The sequence below is a fragment of the Linepithema humile genome, chromosome 4, assembly GCF_040581485.1.
Source record: "Linepithema humile isolate Giens D197 chromosome 4, Lhum_UNIL_v1.0, whole genome shotgun sequence".
NCBI classification, from domain to species: domain Eukaryota; kingdom Metazoa; phylum Arthropoda; class Insecta; order Hymenoptera; family Formicidae; genus Linepithema; species Linepithema humile.
In genome coordinates, this window is record NC_090131.1 from 10,935,924 (window position 1) to 10,949,329 (window position 13,406).

A 13,406-nucleotide genomic window follows, 5' to 3' on the forward strand; every position below is an offset into this window, starting at 1 on the left:
AGACATGAAAATAATATCCGATCTTATTTACGCAACCAGATCTTCAGTTGTCAGAATGCCGATCAATATTATCAATCAGTTCGTCAGCTGACGAATATCATCGGGCGACAAAATCAAAACGGCGAGAACGTAACAGTCTTAATAATTGTCAATAAAATTATAATCTTATATTAATATAATATGACCACCTTTGCACCAATCAATTGCAAATCTACTATTTTTTTTAGAATTATGTTCGTCTCCAGCACAGCAGTTATTTTGCATTTCATCGCCATTCCAGAGCTATTGCCAGTTTGTATTTTATTTTTTAAATTTTATTTTGTATTCTATATTAATTAATTAAGCGTTTCTCATAATTATTGTATTTAAATTAGCTTTTAACGGTTTGTTCTAATTTCTACTTTTTAGTTTTAAGTTTCATATTTTTCTATTTTTCTTTTAAGGTTTTTCTTAATCCAGAATGACACACATACGCACGCACGCATTCACATCCACCCACACACACACACACACACTTTTACACTGATACAAGACGAGCGATCGCGCCGCGCCGCGCTGTGAAGCATTGCGCGCGGCTTTAAATGCGATTTTCTCCATAGAGTATGAATTCGAGCAAAAATGTGCAGATTTTTCTTGAAGTGCACAATATAAATTATTGAATAACATGAAAAAAGTTTCGATTGGCCGCGGAACATTTTGGAACATTGAATTACAGAAGTCGACATCATGAAAAATATAAAAATTCACGACTCTTAAGCATCTTATTTTATAAAAATTTCAGTATATTTTTTAACTTTTTAAGTCTTCTGTTGTCTTAATGTTTCTATACAGACATTAGAAATACTTATAAAAATATTTTAAACTGTTAACTAACACAAACGAAGTAATCGCTACTACTGGTATGATATTCATATTTCTAAGTTCGGACTTGCACCAACGAAACAATAATTGATTAATACGCATAAAAATGGTCTCACATGTATATTACCATGTCTCAATGATGATGGCATACACTTTTTCTTTTAATGCCGTAAGTGACTTTTGCCCAGTTTTTCTGGTATCCTGGCCCACTGTGCATCGCCATATCTCTACCCCATATCCCATTACCGTCCAAACCAATTTGTCAAACATCCATATCCTTCTCCCTCAGTCCCTCCCAAATTTTTTTTTCCCTATCCCCCATACCTGCCCCATCACCGCTGTCGCTTTCTTTGCCCTCTCCCTGATCTGCGCCTCCTGTCCTCCGTTCCTTTGTATTTTGTACCCCAAGTAACTAAATTCTTTCACCTCCTCAATTGCCTTCCCTTTCCATTTCCATATCTTTTTTTTCCATCTTCCTCCTCCCTTTCTAAATCTCATTATCTTCGTTTTTTCGGTGTTCAATTCTAATTTTTTCCTCTCAAGGTATCTCTCTAGTCTCTCCATCATGCCCCTCATCTCCTCCTCCTCCTCCGCCACCAACATCATGTCGTCTGCATACGCTAATGAATATATCCTATGCCCTCTTAGTTTAACTCCCCCCCGTTTCACCTTTCCCATTTCCTCCTCTATATCCGCTAACATTATATTAAATAATAATGGGCTTAATGGGCATCCCTGTCTCACTCCTCTCGCCGTCCAAAAATTCTCCCCTTTCACCTCCCCTCCTACCCTTACTTTGCTTTTCGTTTCCTTTAACACCTCCTCTACCCTCTCCACGAGTCCCTCCCTTACCCCTCTCTCTCTCTCATTGCCCCCACCAATACTTTTCTATCTACAGAATCAAACGCTGCCTTAAGGTCTATAAATAATGCCGTCATTTTCCCTTTCTTTTTCCCTAACTGCCTGTTTACCAAGTAATTCATTATATAAATATTATCCAATGTCCCCATCCCTTTCCTGAAACCTGTCTGATTCTCCGGCACTATCTCCTTTTCCTCCACTTCCTTCCTCAACCTTTCTGCCAACGTTATCGTGTATATTTTATAACACGATGACATTAGTGTCACCCCTCTGTATTCTTCCACTCTCTCTCAATCCTCCTTCACTATTGGCACCACTACTCCCTCCTTCCAGTTCTCCGGCCATCCTTCCTCTTTCCACACCCTGTTACACCATTTCCATACCCACTCCTCCACTTCCTCCCCACCGTATTTCCAAGCTTCTCCTGGTATCCCATCTGCCCCCATCGCCTTCCCATTCCTTAGCCTTTTTATCGCTTCCTTTATTTCCTTCCTGCTAATCTCTTCCTCCTCATCCCCCTCCTTTTTTTCCTTCTTCCATTTCCTTTTACTACTTTCCTTTCTGCCCCCCCCCCTAATAACCTCATAAAGTACTTCTTCCATTCCTCCATCCCTATCCCATCATTTATCCTTACCCTTTTCTTCCTCTCTCTATTTATTATTTCCCACACTTTATTTTCCCTTTTTACCTCCCTTGCTCTTTTTTCCCATTTTTCATTTTCTTCCTTCCTCTTTCTTTCACATAATTCCTTATATTCTTTTCTTTTTTCTTTGTACTCCTTTCCTTCTCCCCCTTTACTTCTCCATCCTCTTAGTTCCCTTCTTACCTCCTTCTTCTCTTCACAATCTCTGTCCCACCAGCCTCCCTTCTTTCCCTCCTCTTTCCCCAAGTCTCTCTCTACTTTTCTTATTGCCTCTTTCATCTCCCTCTCCATCCCTTCCCATTCTACTCCTATTTCTTTCTCCCCCAATTTTATCCCCTCCATCCTTTGTTTGAATTCTTTGCACCCTTCTTCATTCCACACTCCTCTCCATATTCTTCCTTCTCCCCTGCTTCCGCTCCTCCTCCCTTTTTTTCCTTGTCTCTCCCCCTTCACCCATACCTTCAATGGTTGATGGTCTGAGTCTATTTTGTCCTCTATTCTTAAACTTTTTATTTTTTCCCTCGTGTCCTCATCTGCTATTACATAGTCTATCACCGTGTTCTTTTTTCCTCCTGTAAACGTGAACTCCCCTTCCTCCTCTCCCTCTGTGCATCCATTCAGTATTCCCCACCCTCTTTTCTCCAGGAACTCCACCATTACTCTTCCTTCTCTATTAATTTTCCCATCCTTTGATTTTCTTCTCCTTCCTTCCTCCCTCCCTATCCTATCCTCCTCTTCTTTTTCTATTTTTATACCTCCTCCCTTTACCCCCGTTCTTGCATTAAAATCCCCCCAATTATTGTATTTACCTCCATCTCTTTCTCCCCCACCCACTGTCCCATGCTCTGTAGCATCTCCTCCATATTTCCATTAACGTATACCCCCACTACCCTCCATTTCTGTTTCCCCTTTCTTATTCTTCCTATTATCAGCCCTTCTCTTTCTGTTTCTATTTTTTTTTCCTTTTTCCATCATCTCCTTTTTTATTCCCATTATCATTCCCCCCATCGCCCTTCCTTTTTTACTCTTCTTTTCGGCTACTTGTACTCCCCATTTGTAACCTCTTGGTAACTTTTCTTTCACCATCCTCCACCTTTTCTTGTTCATCCATGTTTCTACTAGTATTATTACTTCCCAATTCTTTAATCCTTCCCAGAATTCTCTATTTTTATTTCTCACTCCTGCCACATTCCAGAACCCTATTCTCCACTCCTTCTTCTCCGCTTCCTCCCGCTTCTTTTTTTACCCCTTTTCCTTTTTTTCTCTATCCTGTGTTCTCCTCTTCCTCCCTCCCCCCTTCTTCCTGTCCTCCTACTTTTATGTTACCCTTTCCATCTCTTAACACCTCCTCCTCCTCATCCCACTTCCACCACTGTCCATCTATTCTTATTCTCCCATACCCTACCCATACATTTTTTCCCTTCCTTTCCTCCTCTCGGGCCCTCTCCTCTAATTTCCATCTCATTCTCCTTTCCTTCCATGTCCAGTTCTCTACTATCCTTTTTTTTCTACCCTTTAATGTCTTCTTTTTCTACCATATCTCCCTTCTTTTCTCCTCATTCTCTATCCTTATCCCCACTATCTCTCTTCCTTTATCCCTGTCCTCCGCTATCTTCCATGTCTCCTCTATCTTTACCTCTGCTCCTATATCCTTCATTAACCCCTCTACCGCTTCCTTCTTTCTTCCTTCCTTTACCTCTATCCCTTTTATTACTAAATTCTTTCTCCTCTCCTCCCTCTTTTTTCTTTCCATTTTCCTTTCTATCTCTTTCAATCTTACAAGGAAAGGGACCCAAGTGTCTCCCTCCGATTTTGACGAGCTTTAAATATGTTGTAAAGTAGTTCAAAATAAGAGACACGTATTTTTTTTTATGTGCTTTCTCGCACGTTTAGGGATGAAACAACCCCTACAAGCTAAAACGGTTTTTTTGATTTTGACTAAATATCGTCAAAACTGTAAAAGGTATCAAAAAATCTTTTAAATAAAAGTTGCATGGTCTTTTATGAGCTTTATAACCACGTAGGTCGATTTTTAAAAAATTTTATATTTTTTAATTTACCCCTACCCCTTTTTATTATTTTTACAAATTTCAAAATTTTTGTTATGACAAAAGTTGTAGCATTTTTTATGCTGAATACAACCATATATGATTTTATTATGTTTCGAAATCGCATCTTTCAGAAATGAGCTGTCAATGTCGCACTATATGCGTCGCGCTGCGATATATGCATATATATGCATAACGCATCGTTTGTGCCGCTTGTGTAATCGATGTTTGACGCGCATGTGTAATTGATAAGACGAATAAAATTAGAAATAAAGATTAGCATATTATGAAATATTCGGAAAAATGTTCTGATCAAAGAACAAAGTTCACTAAAGTTGTTGCCAAGGCATCTCCTCTATATTACACTTTTATAGTTATACTAGAACAATACAAGCGCGCGCTGCGCCCGTACACTTATTATAATAATTTAATAATTATAAAATCTAAATATTTTAATAAAATTTTTAAAATTTTAAATAACCGTCAAAATAATCTTTGCTCTCAAACTATCAAACTGTCAGAATAATCGAGATAACCAATCAGCGTCGCGGATAAGCGTCAACAATACTTTCGATACATTCGAGTATCGATCTTTCATGCCTTTTTTAAGAGTGGATTATATCGAAAGAGAAATAAATAAATAAAAATCTTACAATTAAAATGCAATTTATTGTTTTTCAATGGTAATGCAAAAAATTCCAATTAATTTTAGGTTTTTCTATTCAATAATTAGGTTTTTCTAATCAATACTAGAAACATTTGTTTGTTTATTATTTTATTTCTTTTATAATAATATATGTCGAAACAATTACAACTTTACCTTCAACAATAACATACTACATATATTGAATATAATACATATATTAACATATATTAAAAACAGATGAATTTATGGAACAAACGTATCACAAAGGTGATGTTCGTGAAAAAAGTGATTTATACGAAGTGACTTTTTGCACCATGCGCAAGTAATTATTGCAGGTGCGCCACAAATATCGCATGTTGGTTTTGACTGTTTATGGAAACAAAATTCCACTGGTGTTTCGAATTCTTCGGGCTTATTTATTACGTATCCGCTTTTATACTATGCGTATTTCAATAAATTTCTGAATTTTGGCGATGAAAATTGATTATGAGTCAATGACTGTAGTTTTAAAATGGTGTTTCTTGCATGCAGATTGACTTCCAGACCTAAAAGCATTACAGTATCAGAAAAGTGTCTAATGAAATTCTTCCACAAACGAAAACCATATACATCCAATGGTTGTATTTTTCCTGTTATTCCAGCTGGTATAGTCAACAAAATAATATCTTCTGTAGATTCTGGTTTAGATTCTTGAATAATATTTGGACAATGACCAATCCACGAATCTAGTAGTAAAACAGATTTTGGACCTACATTTGGAAAAAATACGTCTTGCAACCAAATTTTAAAATGATGCGCTGTTAATTTTCCGGATTTCGAAGCCGTAACAAAAATATTAGGTGCCTTAAACATTGTTTCTTGCACTCTGGGACCAAATGTTCCACTAACTTCTTTCAGTACAATAGAAAGAGTCGATAATAATCTACCATCGGCTGAAACAGTAGGTTGTATAGTATAGCTATGCGTAGTTGCCGATACGGATTGTACTGCAGATTCAATCTTTTTTGTTCCTTTATATGTCAATGTACGACCGGCATGAAGTTCTAATTGGAATCCGCTTTGATCACTGTTGTAAATATTTTTAACTCCATATTCTATTATTTGATATTTAACGTTTTCAATAAATGTGTTACATTTTTCTTCAAAATCGACGTTGACATTATAGATGTTTTTCTTATAAATTTTGTTATTTTACGAGATACAATATTATGTATTATTTTAAATTTTCGTATTCATCGCGATGAAGCTGTAAATCCTGGTACATTTAAATTTTCCTGTGCCCGAATAGTCCATCGAGCTAAATCAGCGTCGTGAACAATAATTCTATTTTCAAGAGCTGTATGAAAATTATTTAATGTATATTCCGAAATTTGTTTTAATTTTTTGAATCTACTGCCACCTTGATTCACTTGAATTTCCCATCGTCGTAATTGACGTAATGAATATACTTTCCGAAATCTTTGTTTAACTCCTTCTAATGTTCTTGGCCTTGTTGTACTGCTTTTCCAAAATTCGACTGCATTTTTTTTATATTCATACGGAATACGTCCATCTGTAGTACATATAACTTTAGGATTTGCGTCCATAGCTCACCTTCTTCCTCTTTATCTCCTAGTTCGAATTGCTCTGCTGTTGGAATATCGTTATCGTTTTCATAATCTAAAGATTCTTCTACTTCCATTTTGTATCTCTCATCGCGCATTTCTTTCAGCATAGATTCTATTTTATGTGCCATTTCTCGTTCTTCAGATGTTATCGGACTTGTTGATAGATTAAGGGCCGAAAAAGTTACGTATACTAACATTATTACGTTAAATGGATTTAATTGAACCATTCTGAAAAATATATGGTAACAATTAAATATTTCTCCTTATTTGTGTACAAAAAAATAATACTTACTTTATAGTGAATTTGCTGTTCTTTTTTTGATGCTGTTTTATATATTGTTTTTCCGTAATCACTAACAAGCGCACAACTTTAAAGCGTAATATGCACTGCCAGGATATGACAACGCGCTGCGCTATAAATACACTCGAAATGCGATTATAAAAGTGTAAAATAGAGGGGATGCCTTGGCAACAACTTTAGTGAACTTTGTTCTTTGATCAGAACATTTTTCCGAATATTTCATAACATGTTAATCTTTATTTCTAATTTTATTCGTCTTATCAATTACACATGCGCGACAAACATCGATTACACAAGCGGCACAAACGATGCGTTATGCATATATATGCATATATCGCAGCGCGACGCATATAGTGCGACATTGACAGCTCATTTCTGAAAGATGTGATTTCGAAACATAATAAAATCATATATGGTTGTATTCAGCGTAAAAAATGCTACAACTTTTGTCATAACAAAAATTTTGAAATTTGTAAAAATAATAAAAAGGGGAGAGGGTAAATTAAAAAATATAAAATTTTTTAAAAATCGACCTACGTGGTTATAAAGCTCATAAAAGACCATGCAACTTTTATTCGAAACATTTTTTGATACCTCTTACAGTTTTGACGATATTCAGTCAAAACCAAAAAAACCGTTTTAGCTTGTAGGGGTTGTTTCAACCCTAAACGTGCGAAAAAGCACATAAAAAAATACGTGTCTCTTATTTTGAACTACTTTACAACATATTTAAAGCTCGTCAAAATCGGAGGGGGACACTTGGGTCCCTTTCCTTGTTAGTTTCATTTCTTCTCCTTCTCCTTTTCCTTTTTTCCTTTTCCCCTCCCTCTTCTTTTCTCCCTCTCCCTCCATCTCCTCTATTCTCCTCTCCAATCCCTTTATCTGCTTTTTCATCTCTTCTCTCTTCTCCTTCCATCCCTCCTCCTTCTCTCTAAATTCCTTCATTTCCCTTCTTATATCTTTTATACCTTCCTTTATTTCCTCTTTTATCTGTCTCATTTCCTCCTTCCAATCCTCCAGCCCTATTCTCATCACCTCCTTTATCACCCCCTCCATTTCCCCTTTTCATTTCCTCATCTCCTTCTCTCCCTTCTTTATCTCTCTCTGTTCCCCTTCTTTCTTTTCCTCTTTTTTTTTCGGTGATCTAGTTGTTTTTTTACTTTTAATAAAAATCTCTTTTTCTTCCCCTTCTCCCTTTTCCCATGCCTCCTCTCTCTTCCTCTTCCACATCTCCTCTATACATCCATGACTCCCACATCTCACTCTCCCCCTTCTTGCTTCTCTTATTCCTTCAGCCATTTCCCATTTCCTTTCCATCCCGCTGTGTCGCTACCAGTCCCCTACTCCTATTACTTTCTATTCTCTATACACTCTTTGCTCTCTTTTCCTATCCCGTTTGTGCCCGTCTCTATGTCCTATATTCTATGCCTGTCCTATGCCTGTCAACCCGTCGCCTTTTTCCTTGCCCTTTCCCTTTCTCCCTGCTCCGCCCCGTACTCCCCTCACTCACACACTCTCTCTCTCACCTCCACTCTCTCCTTCACTCACTCTCACCCCTCCTTCTGCTCTCCTCTCGCTTCTCACGTCACCCCAAAAACTTTGTTTTACTCCACGTGTCTCACTCTATCGCACCGGAAACGGAAGTCTCCCGCTTTCAAGTTTTTTTTTTCCAATTTTGATTATCAGATTTATTTTTACAAAAAGGGACGGAACATTGCACCATTTTATTTAAAATTATTATTTCACTTCACGTATTAAACTTCACTGAATTTACAGTAGAAACAGTAGAATCCTAACCTAAGAAGCTGTGACTATACGATACGACGCCTGCGTAGAGAGACAGCCAATAAAAAGTGGGCACACTTTACCTCGGCACCTTCCCCGCAAAAGCTTCCTTCGCAGAACGAAATGCTCCATCCCTATATTCCTATATCGATGGGATAAATAGAAATGGTAAAGAAGACAATATGCTAGTAACAAATGTGCTTCATGTTCCCGATCTATCTACAAACTTAAGCCCCTTGCACAATGCCAGGCAACAGGCAATAGGAACAGGGAATAGGAATAAGAAATAGGAACAAGGAATACCAACATACCAGAAACTATATATCAATGCAGAATAGACTGTGACACAGGAAATAGACATAGAATTTTCGTCACGTCGGAAATTCTGTGCCTGTTGCCTGTTGCCAACCAATCATTGCGTTCGGATGTTATAGGTTAATTTACGAATTCTTGGCGCGTGTATGCACATGTACAAGACTTTTATCAGAAGCAATGATGGATTATCGTGATTATTCCAGTCGTTTCGACGAGGACGAGGAAAGGTATTTTAGCGACGAATTGGAATCATTCGATGAAAACTCCAATAAATATATAAAATATGGTGATGAATTATTAATTGACTTAGTTCGTGCTCGCCCATATCTTTATGATAAAAGAGTAGACAATTATAAAGATGCGAATATGAAGGAAAATGCATGGACAGAAATTGCCACTACTTTGAACACTACACGTAAGTAAACTTTAATTTAACCTTTTACTGACTTTGAGTCTCATTATCAGAGATAGCCCTTCTGCGTTTCAGTCTCCATTCTGTCTCATTACCATTTTACATATCATAAGATTATAGTTGTTAATATTTGACGTGTATAATATAGTTATAGAGTGCAAGAATCGATGGCTACGTCTTCGCCAACGCTTCAGCAAAGAGAGGCAGCTGCGGGAGCAAGAGACGAGGAGTGGAGCTCAAAAACCTACAAGACAAAAATGGGTCTTGTTTGACAGTCTCAATTTCTTAGAGAGACATATACCTCAAAGAAGGTTTGTTTTGTTTCTTCAGTCATAAATCTATTAATAAATTTGAACAAAGTATATTCAACAACGATTTATCATTTCAGAGGCTTTTCTAATGTCAACTGTATGAAGCAATCAAGCAGTATCAGTGAGACATTGTTGAAAAATAAACATTCAATGATCATTCAGAAAGATGAAATATTCGCCAATGACGACTCCAATGTGCGATAAGTTTTTTTTATCAATGTTATCTTACTAGAGAAATATGTTTTGAAAATTCGTTTTACTCACATTACAGCACAAGACATCAGCTTCAATATCCGGCCAGTATACATTGTCGAAAGGAATAAGCCACACAGTGCCACTTGTAGCAAATGAAGAAACTTCATTGGTAAGTAATTTGGAGTCGTGAGTAATTGAATCAACTGATTCTAAGAAAGTGTAAAATTTACTAATTTTAATATTCCTTTGCAGTCATCGACATCTTCATATCGTTCTCAAACACCTGTTGCGGAGAGATCGGATTTAGTCAGTCCACCACTCTCTTGCTTTTCGGGGAACCAGCAGAGAGTTTTTAAAAAGCGGAAGTTTGACCCGGTGGAAACAGCGTTCCATCAAATGAATCATACTTTAAGTACAATGGCAGCTGAAGTGTGTTCCCAGAAGAAAGCGGTAAACGACGATACAGATGTTCTAATAGGAAAACTCGTCACAGCAGAGCTTCAAGCGGCAATAGAACCGCGTAAAAGTGAATTAAAGCAAAAATTTATGAAATTACTATACTTTTAAACATTTTCTCTTAATTTTATTTAAACATTTCTATTAATTTTATTTAAAATCCGTTATTTCATATTATATTTTATTTTTATTATTATTATTATGTAATTTAAAAGTTTTAATTTTGTTATAATATCAGGAGAAATTAATTTTAATTTGAAATACTAGAGAAATTAAGTTTCATTACAATACAAGAAAAATTTATTTTAATTACAAATATATTTTTAAATACTATAGTTTCTTAGAAATAAAAGTTTATTTGGCTTTTAATAAAAAACAATTTTATTTTTTGCATATAAAAGTATTTACTGTATTTTTCTATATAATAGTCATCACATATTATATTTATGTACATATATTTATATACACAAATCACACATATAAAAGTATAAAAAAATATATAAAATGGAATATATATATATATATAAATGGAAAAAAAAGTTAAATATTACTTATTACAGTACTTACTACAGAATATAATACAAGTTATATTAGATAATAAGAAAAAAATATTAAATCATCAAATATAAATAGAAATTTTAAGGTACATCGTGATGTTGCCCTCGACGTATGTATTCATATTGCCAAGGAACTTCCCCAGCTGCTGTCATGAAATATGATGAAAGAGTATCGCGCATTGTATATGCTTCTCTAGTGGCTCGATGTGCTCCTGCATTTCTCATAGGTCTTATTTGATCAATTTGTGTCTGTTGTCTCCATTCTCCTTCTATTAAATCCCCTTCTTCCGTTTCTCTGTCTGTAAATTGGGGATGACAATACCTTTGCTGCAGCGGGACTTTTTCATCATTTTTAGTTTTTAAAAAATTATGCAAGCAAATTGCTGCTAGCACCAATCGGTCAGCAACATCTGGACTAGCACATATTGATCTTAGAAATATTCTCCACCTGGCTGTAAAGATTCCAAATGTATTTTCAATTATCCTTCTGGCTCGGGATAATCGATAATTAAAAATTCTCTTTTGTTCATTTAAAGACCTCCCTGGATAAGGTCGCATCATGTGTGTAGACATTTGAAATGCTTCATCCCCAACGAAATAATAAAATACTTTCTTATCACTTCCTGGTAGAAGAGTAGTGCCTCCAGGTATGTTGAGCGTATCTGAGTATAGAGATTTTCCAAAATCTGATCTAGAAAGAATTCCGCCATCACTTTCACTGCCATACGCACCAACGTTGAACAGTGTAAACTTATATCGAGCATCACAAGCAGCCATCAGCACAATACTAAAAGTCTTTTTATAATTAAAATATGTTGAGCCAGAATTCGGAGGTGCTTGGATAGATATGTGCTTGCCATCTATTGCTCCAACGCAGTTTGGCAAATTCCATAATTCTAAAAAATCGCTGCTGATTTTCATCCATTCTTCTTTTGTGGGATGTTTCACATAAATTGGCATCAGAACATCCGCTATAACAGAGCATGTTTCCTTGACGATCATATGAGCAGTGGACTCTCCTACTCTGTATGCTAAAGCTACAGATAGCATCTGGTCTCCTGTTGCTAAATATCTGTAACAAAGTTGATAAACTTTCCAAAATTCAATCCATGCATAAAATGTACAGTTTATTATTTTAAAACACATAATCTATACCTCAGAGTTATTGCAAGACGTTGTTCTGGACATATCGGAGTTCTGATACTTCTTTTCTGCAAGAACGGACCCACTAGTCGCAGTAATTCATAAAATGTAGGCACATCCATTCTCATATACCGGAAAAACATATCTTCATCTTTTTTCAACTCCGCAAATAAAGTTGCGAAATCACCATACTGTGCACGTCGAGTATTGATGGGACGAACCCACCATCGCCTGTTCCTCCAACATTTGGATTTTTTCGTCTTCCATACAGTGTACAATGCTAGGCTAGCTACTTGCATTGTACAGAGAAATAATATCATGTTTTCGTCATCCATAGCAAAATTATCTAAAAAGTATATTAAAGAAAATATACTAATAAAAAAACCATATAGTATTATATATACAGAATTATATAAATACACGTGTGTGTATGTATGAGTATATATTTAACTTACTTTGTTCAATAAAAACCTTAAAATGTTAATATTTTATTAAATATTAATATTAATATTTAATATTTTTGCGTCACGTTGCTGGGATCAATTATAAACACTACGAAGCAGCCGACAAAATTCAAAAGTTCTGATTGGTTGGTTCTTGTCGCTATCGCATCATTCTGCATTGGGAGCGATAATTTCTTATTTCTTATTCCTGTTCCCTGTTCCTATTGCCTGTTGCCTGGCATTGTGCAAGGGGCTTTACTCTCTGTAAGCAAGATAACATAGCGTGGATACACCCATGGTGTAAAGAATATAAGGTGAAGCATTCCGATGGATGCGCAGTGGTTCAAAAGTAGTGGGGAACAGCGAACCAATCAAATATGCTCGGTGATGCAAAATTCAATATGGCCGGCGCACGATAGAATCAGTTACATAGTTTTGACAATGATTGACATCGGTGGCTATCACTTGTGTGCATGTGTGAATATTACTTGTGAAGTTTTGACAAGTCGACGACAAATTTTCAACCATGCCAAGTTGTTTCGTGAGAAATTGTAAAAATCGGACAAATTATATATTCAGCAAAAAAGTGAGATATTACTCGTTTCCTCAAGATCCTGAGCTGCGAAGAAAATGGTTACAGGCTTGCCAGAGGGATGAAAATTCAAAGATTACATGTGGTTAGTAAATATTACATTGCATTTACATTTTTCATATTAATAAACATATAATAATTGTATTGTTTAAATATATTATTTTTAAATAACTTACTACATTTATAATTGGCGCGTTTCCTCATCGGGCAAATTTGATTGGTTGAAATTT

The 13,406-nt window shown here is 36.0% G+C and overlaps 2 protein-coding genes across 4 annotated transcripts; one reads left to right on the top strand and one right to left on the bottom strand.

The window, feature by feature from the left end:
• The first annotated feature begins 9,161 nt into the window (after nucleotides 1–9,161).
• LOC105677934 (uncharacterized) lies at nucleotides 9,162–10,637 on the top strand. Of its 2 annotated transcripts, XM_067352773.1 has the most exons (6): nucleotides 9,162–9,294; nucleotides 9,378–9,482; nucleotides 9,628–9,790; nucleotides 9,868–9,985; nucleotides 10,062–10,154; nucleotides 10,238–10,637. In XM_067352773.1, exons 2-6 carry the CDS (start codon nucleotides 9,434–9,436, stop codon nucleotides 10,550–10,552), a joined length of 738 nt encoding a protein of 245 aa, XP_067208874.1. In that variant the 5' UTR covers nucleotides 9,162–9,294; nucleotides 9,378–9,433; the 3' UTR covers nucleotides 10,553–10,637. The 2 variants fall into 2 exon arrangements, with proteins under 2 accessions (XP_067208874.1, XP_067208875.1); XM_067352774.1 differs by lacking the exon at nucleotides 9,162–9,294 and having other exon boundaries at nucleotides 9,317–9,482.
• Nucleotides 10,638–10,820: 183 nt separating this feature from the next.
• LOC136999230 (uncharacterized) lies at nucleotides 10,821–12,909 on the bottom strand. 2 transcript variants are annotated; one of them, XM_067352772.1, is made up of 3 exons: nucleotides 12,597–12,909; nucleotides 12,154–12,487; nucleotides 10,821–12,070 (listed from the first exon to the last, which is right to left on the bottom strand). In XM_067352772.1, the coding sequence occupies exons 2-3, from the start codon at nucleotides 12,474–12,476 to the stop codon at nucleotides 11,080–11,082; spliced, it is 1,314 nt and encodes a 437-aa protein (XP_067208873.1). In that variant the 5' UTR covers nucleotides 12,477–12,487; nucleotides 12,597–12,909; the 3' UTR covers nucleotides 10,821–11,079. The 2 variants fall into 2 exon arrangements, with proteins under 2 accessions (XP_067208873.1, XP_067208872.1); XM_067352771.1 differs by having other exon boundaries at nucleotides 12,154–12,909.
• Nucleotides 12,910–13,406: the final 497 nt, after the last annotated feature.

Excerpts from the sequence above, each read along its gene's own strand:
- LOC105677934 (XM_067352773.1), top strand. The coding sequence starts at position 9,434 with ATGAAGGAAAATGCATGGACAGAAATTGCCACTACTTTGAACACTACA. Across the intron at positions 9,791-9,867 it reads AGACATATACCTCAAAGAAG|AGGCTTTTCTAATGTCAACT; the intron begins GTTTGTTTTGTT and ends TTATCATTTCAG. Across the intron at positions 10,155-10,237 it reads CAAATGAAGAAACTTCATTG|TCATCGACATCTTCATATCG; the intron begins GTAAGTAATTTG and ends ATTCCTTTGCAG.
- LOC136999230 (XM_067352772.1), bottom strand. The coding sequence starts at position 12,476 with ATGGATGACGAAAACATGATATTATTTCTCTGTACAATGCAAGTAGCT. Across the intron at positions 12,071-12,153 it reads CGTCTTGCAATAACTCTGAG|ATATTTAGCAACAGGAGACC; the intron begins GTATAGATTATG and ends ACTTTGTTACAG.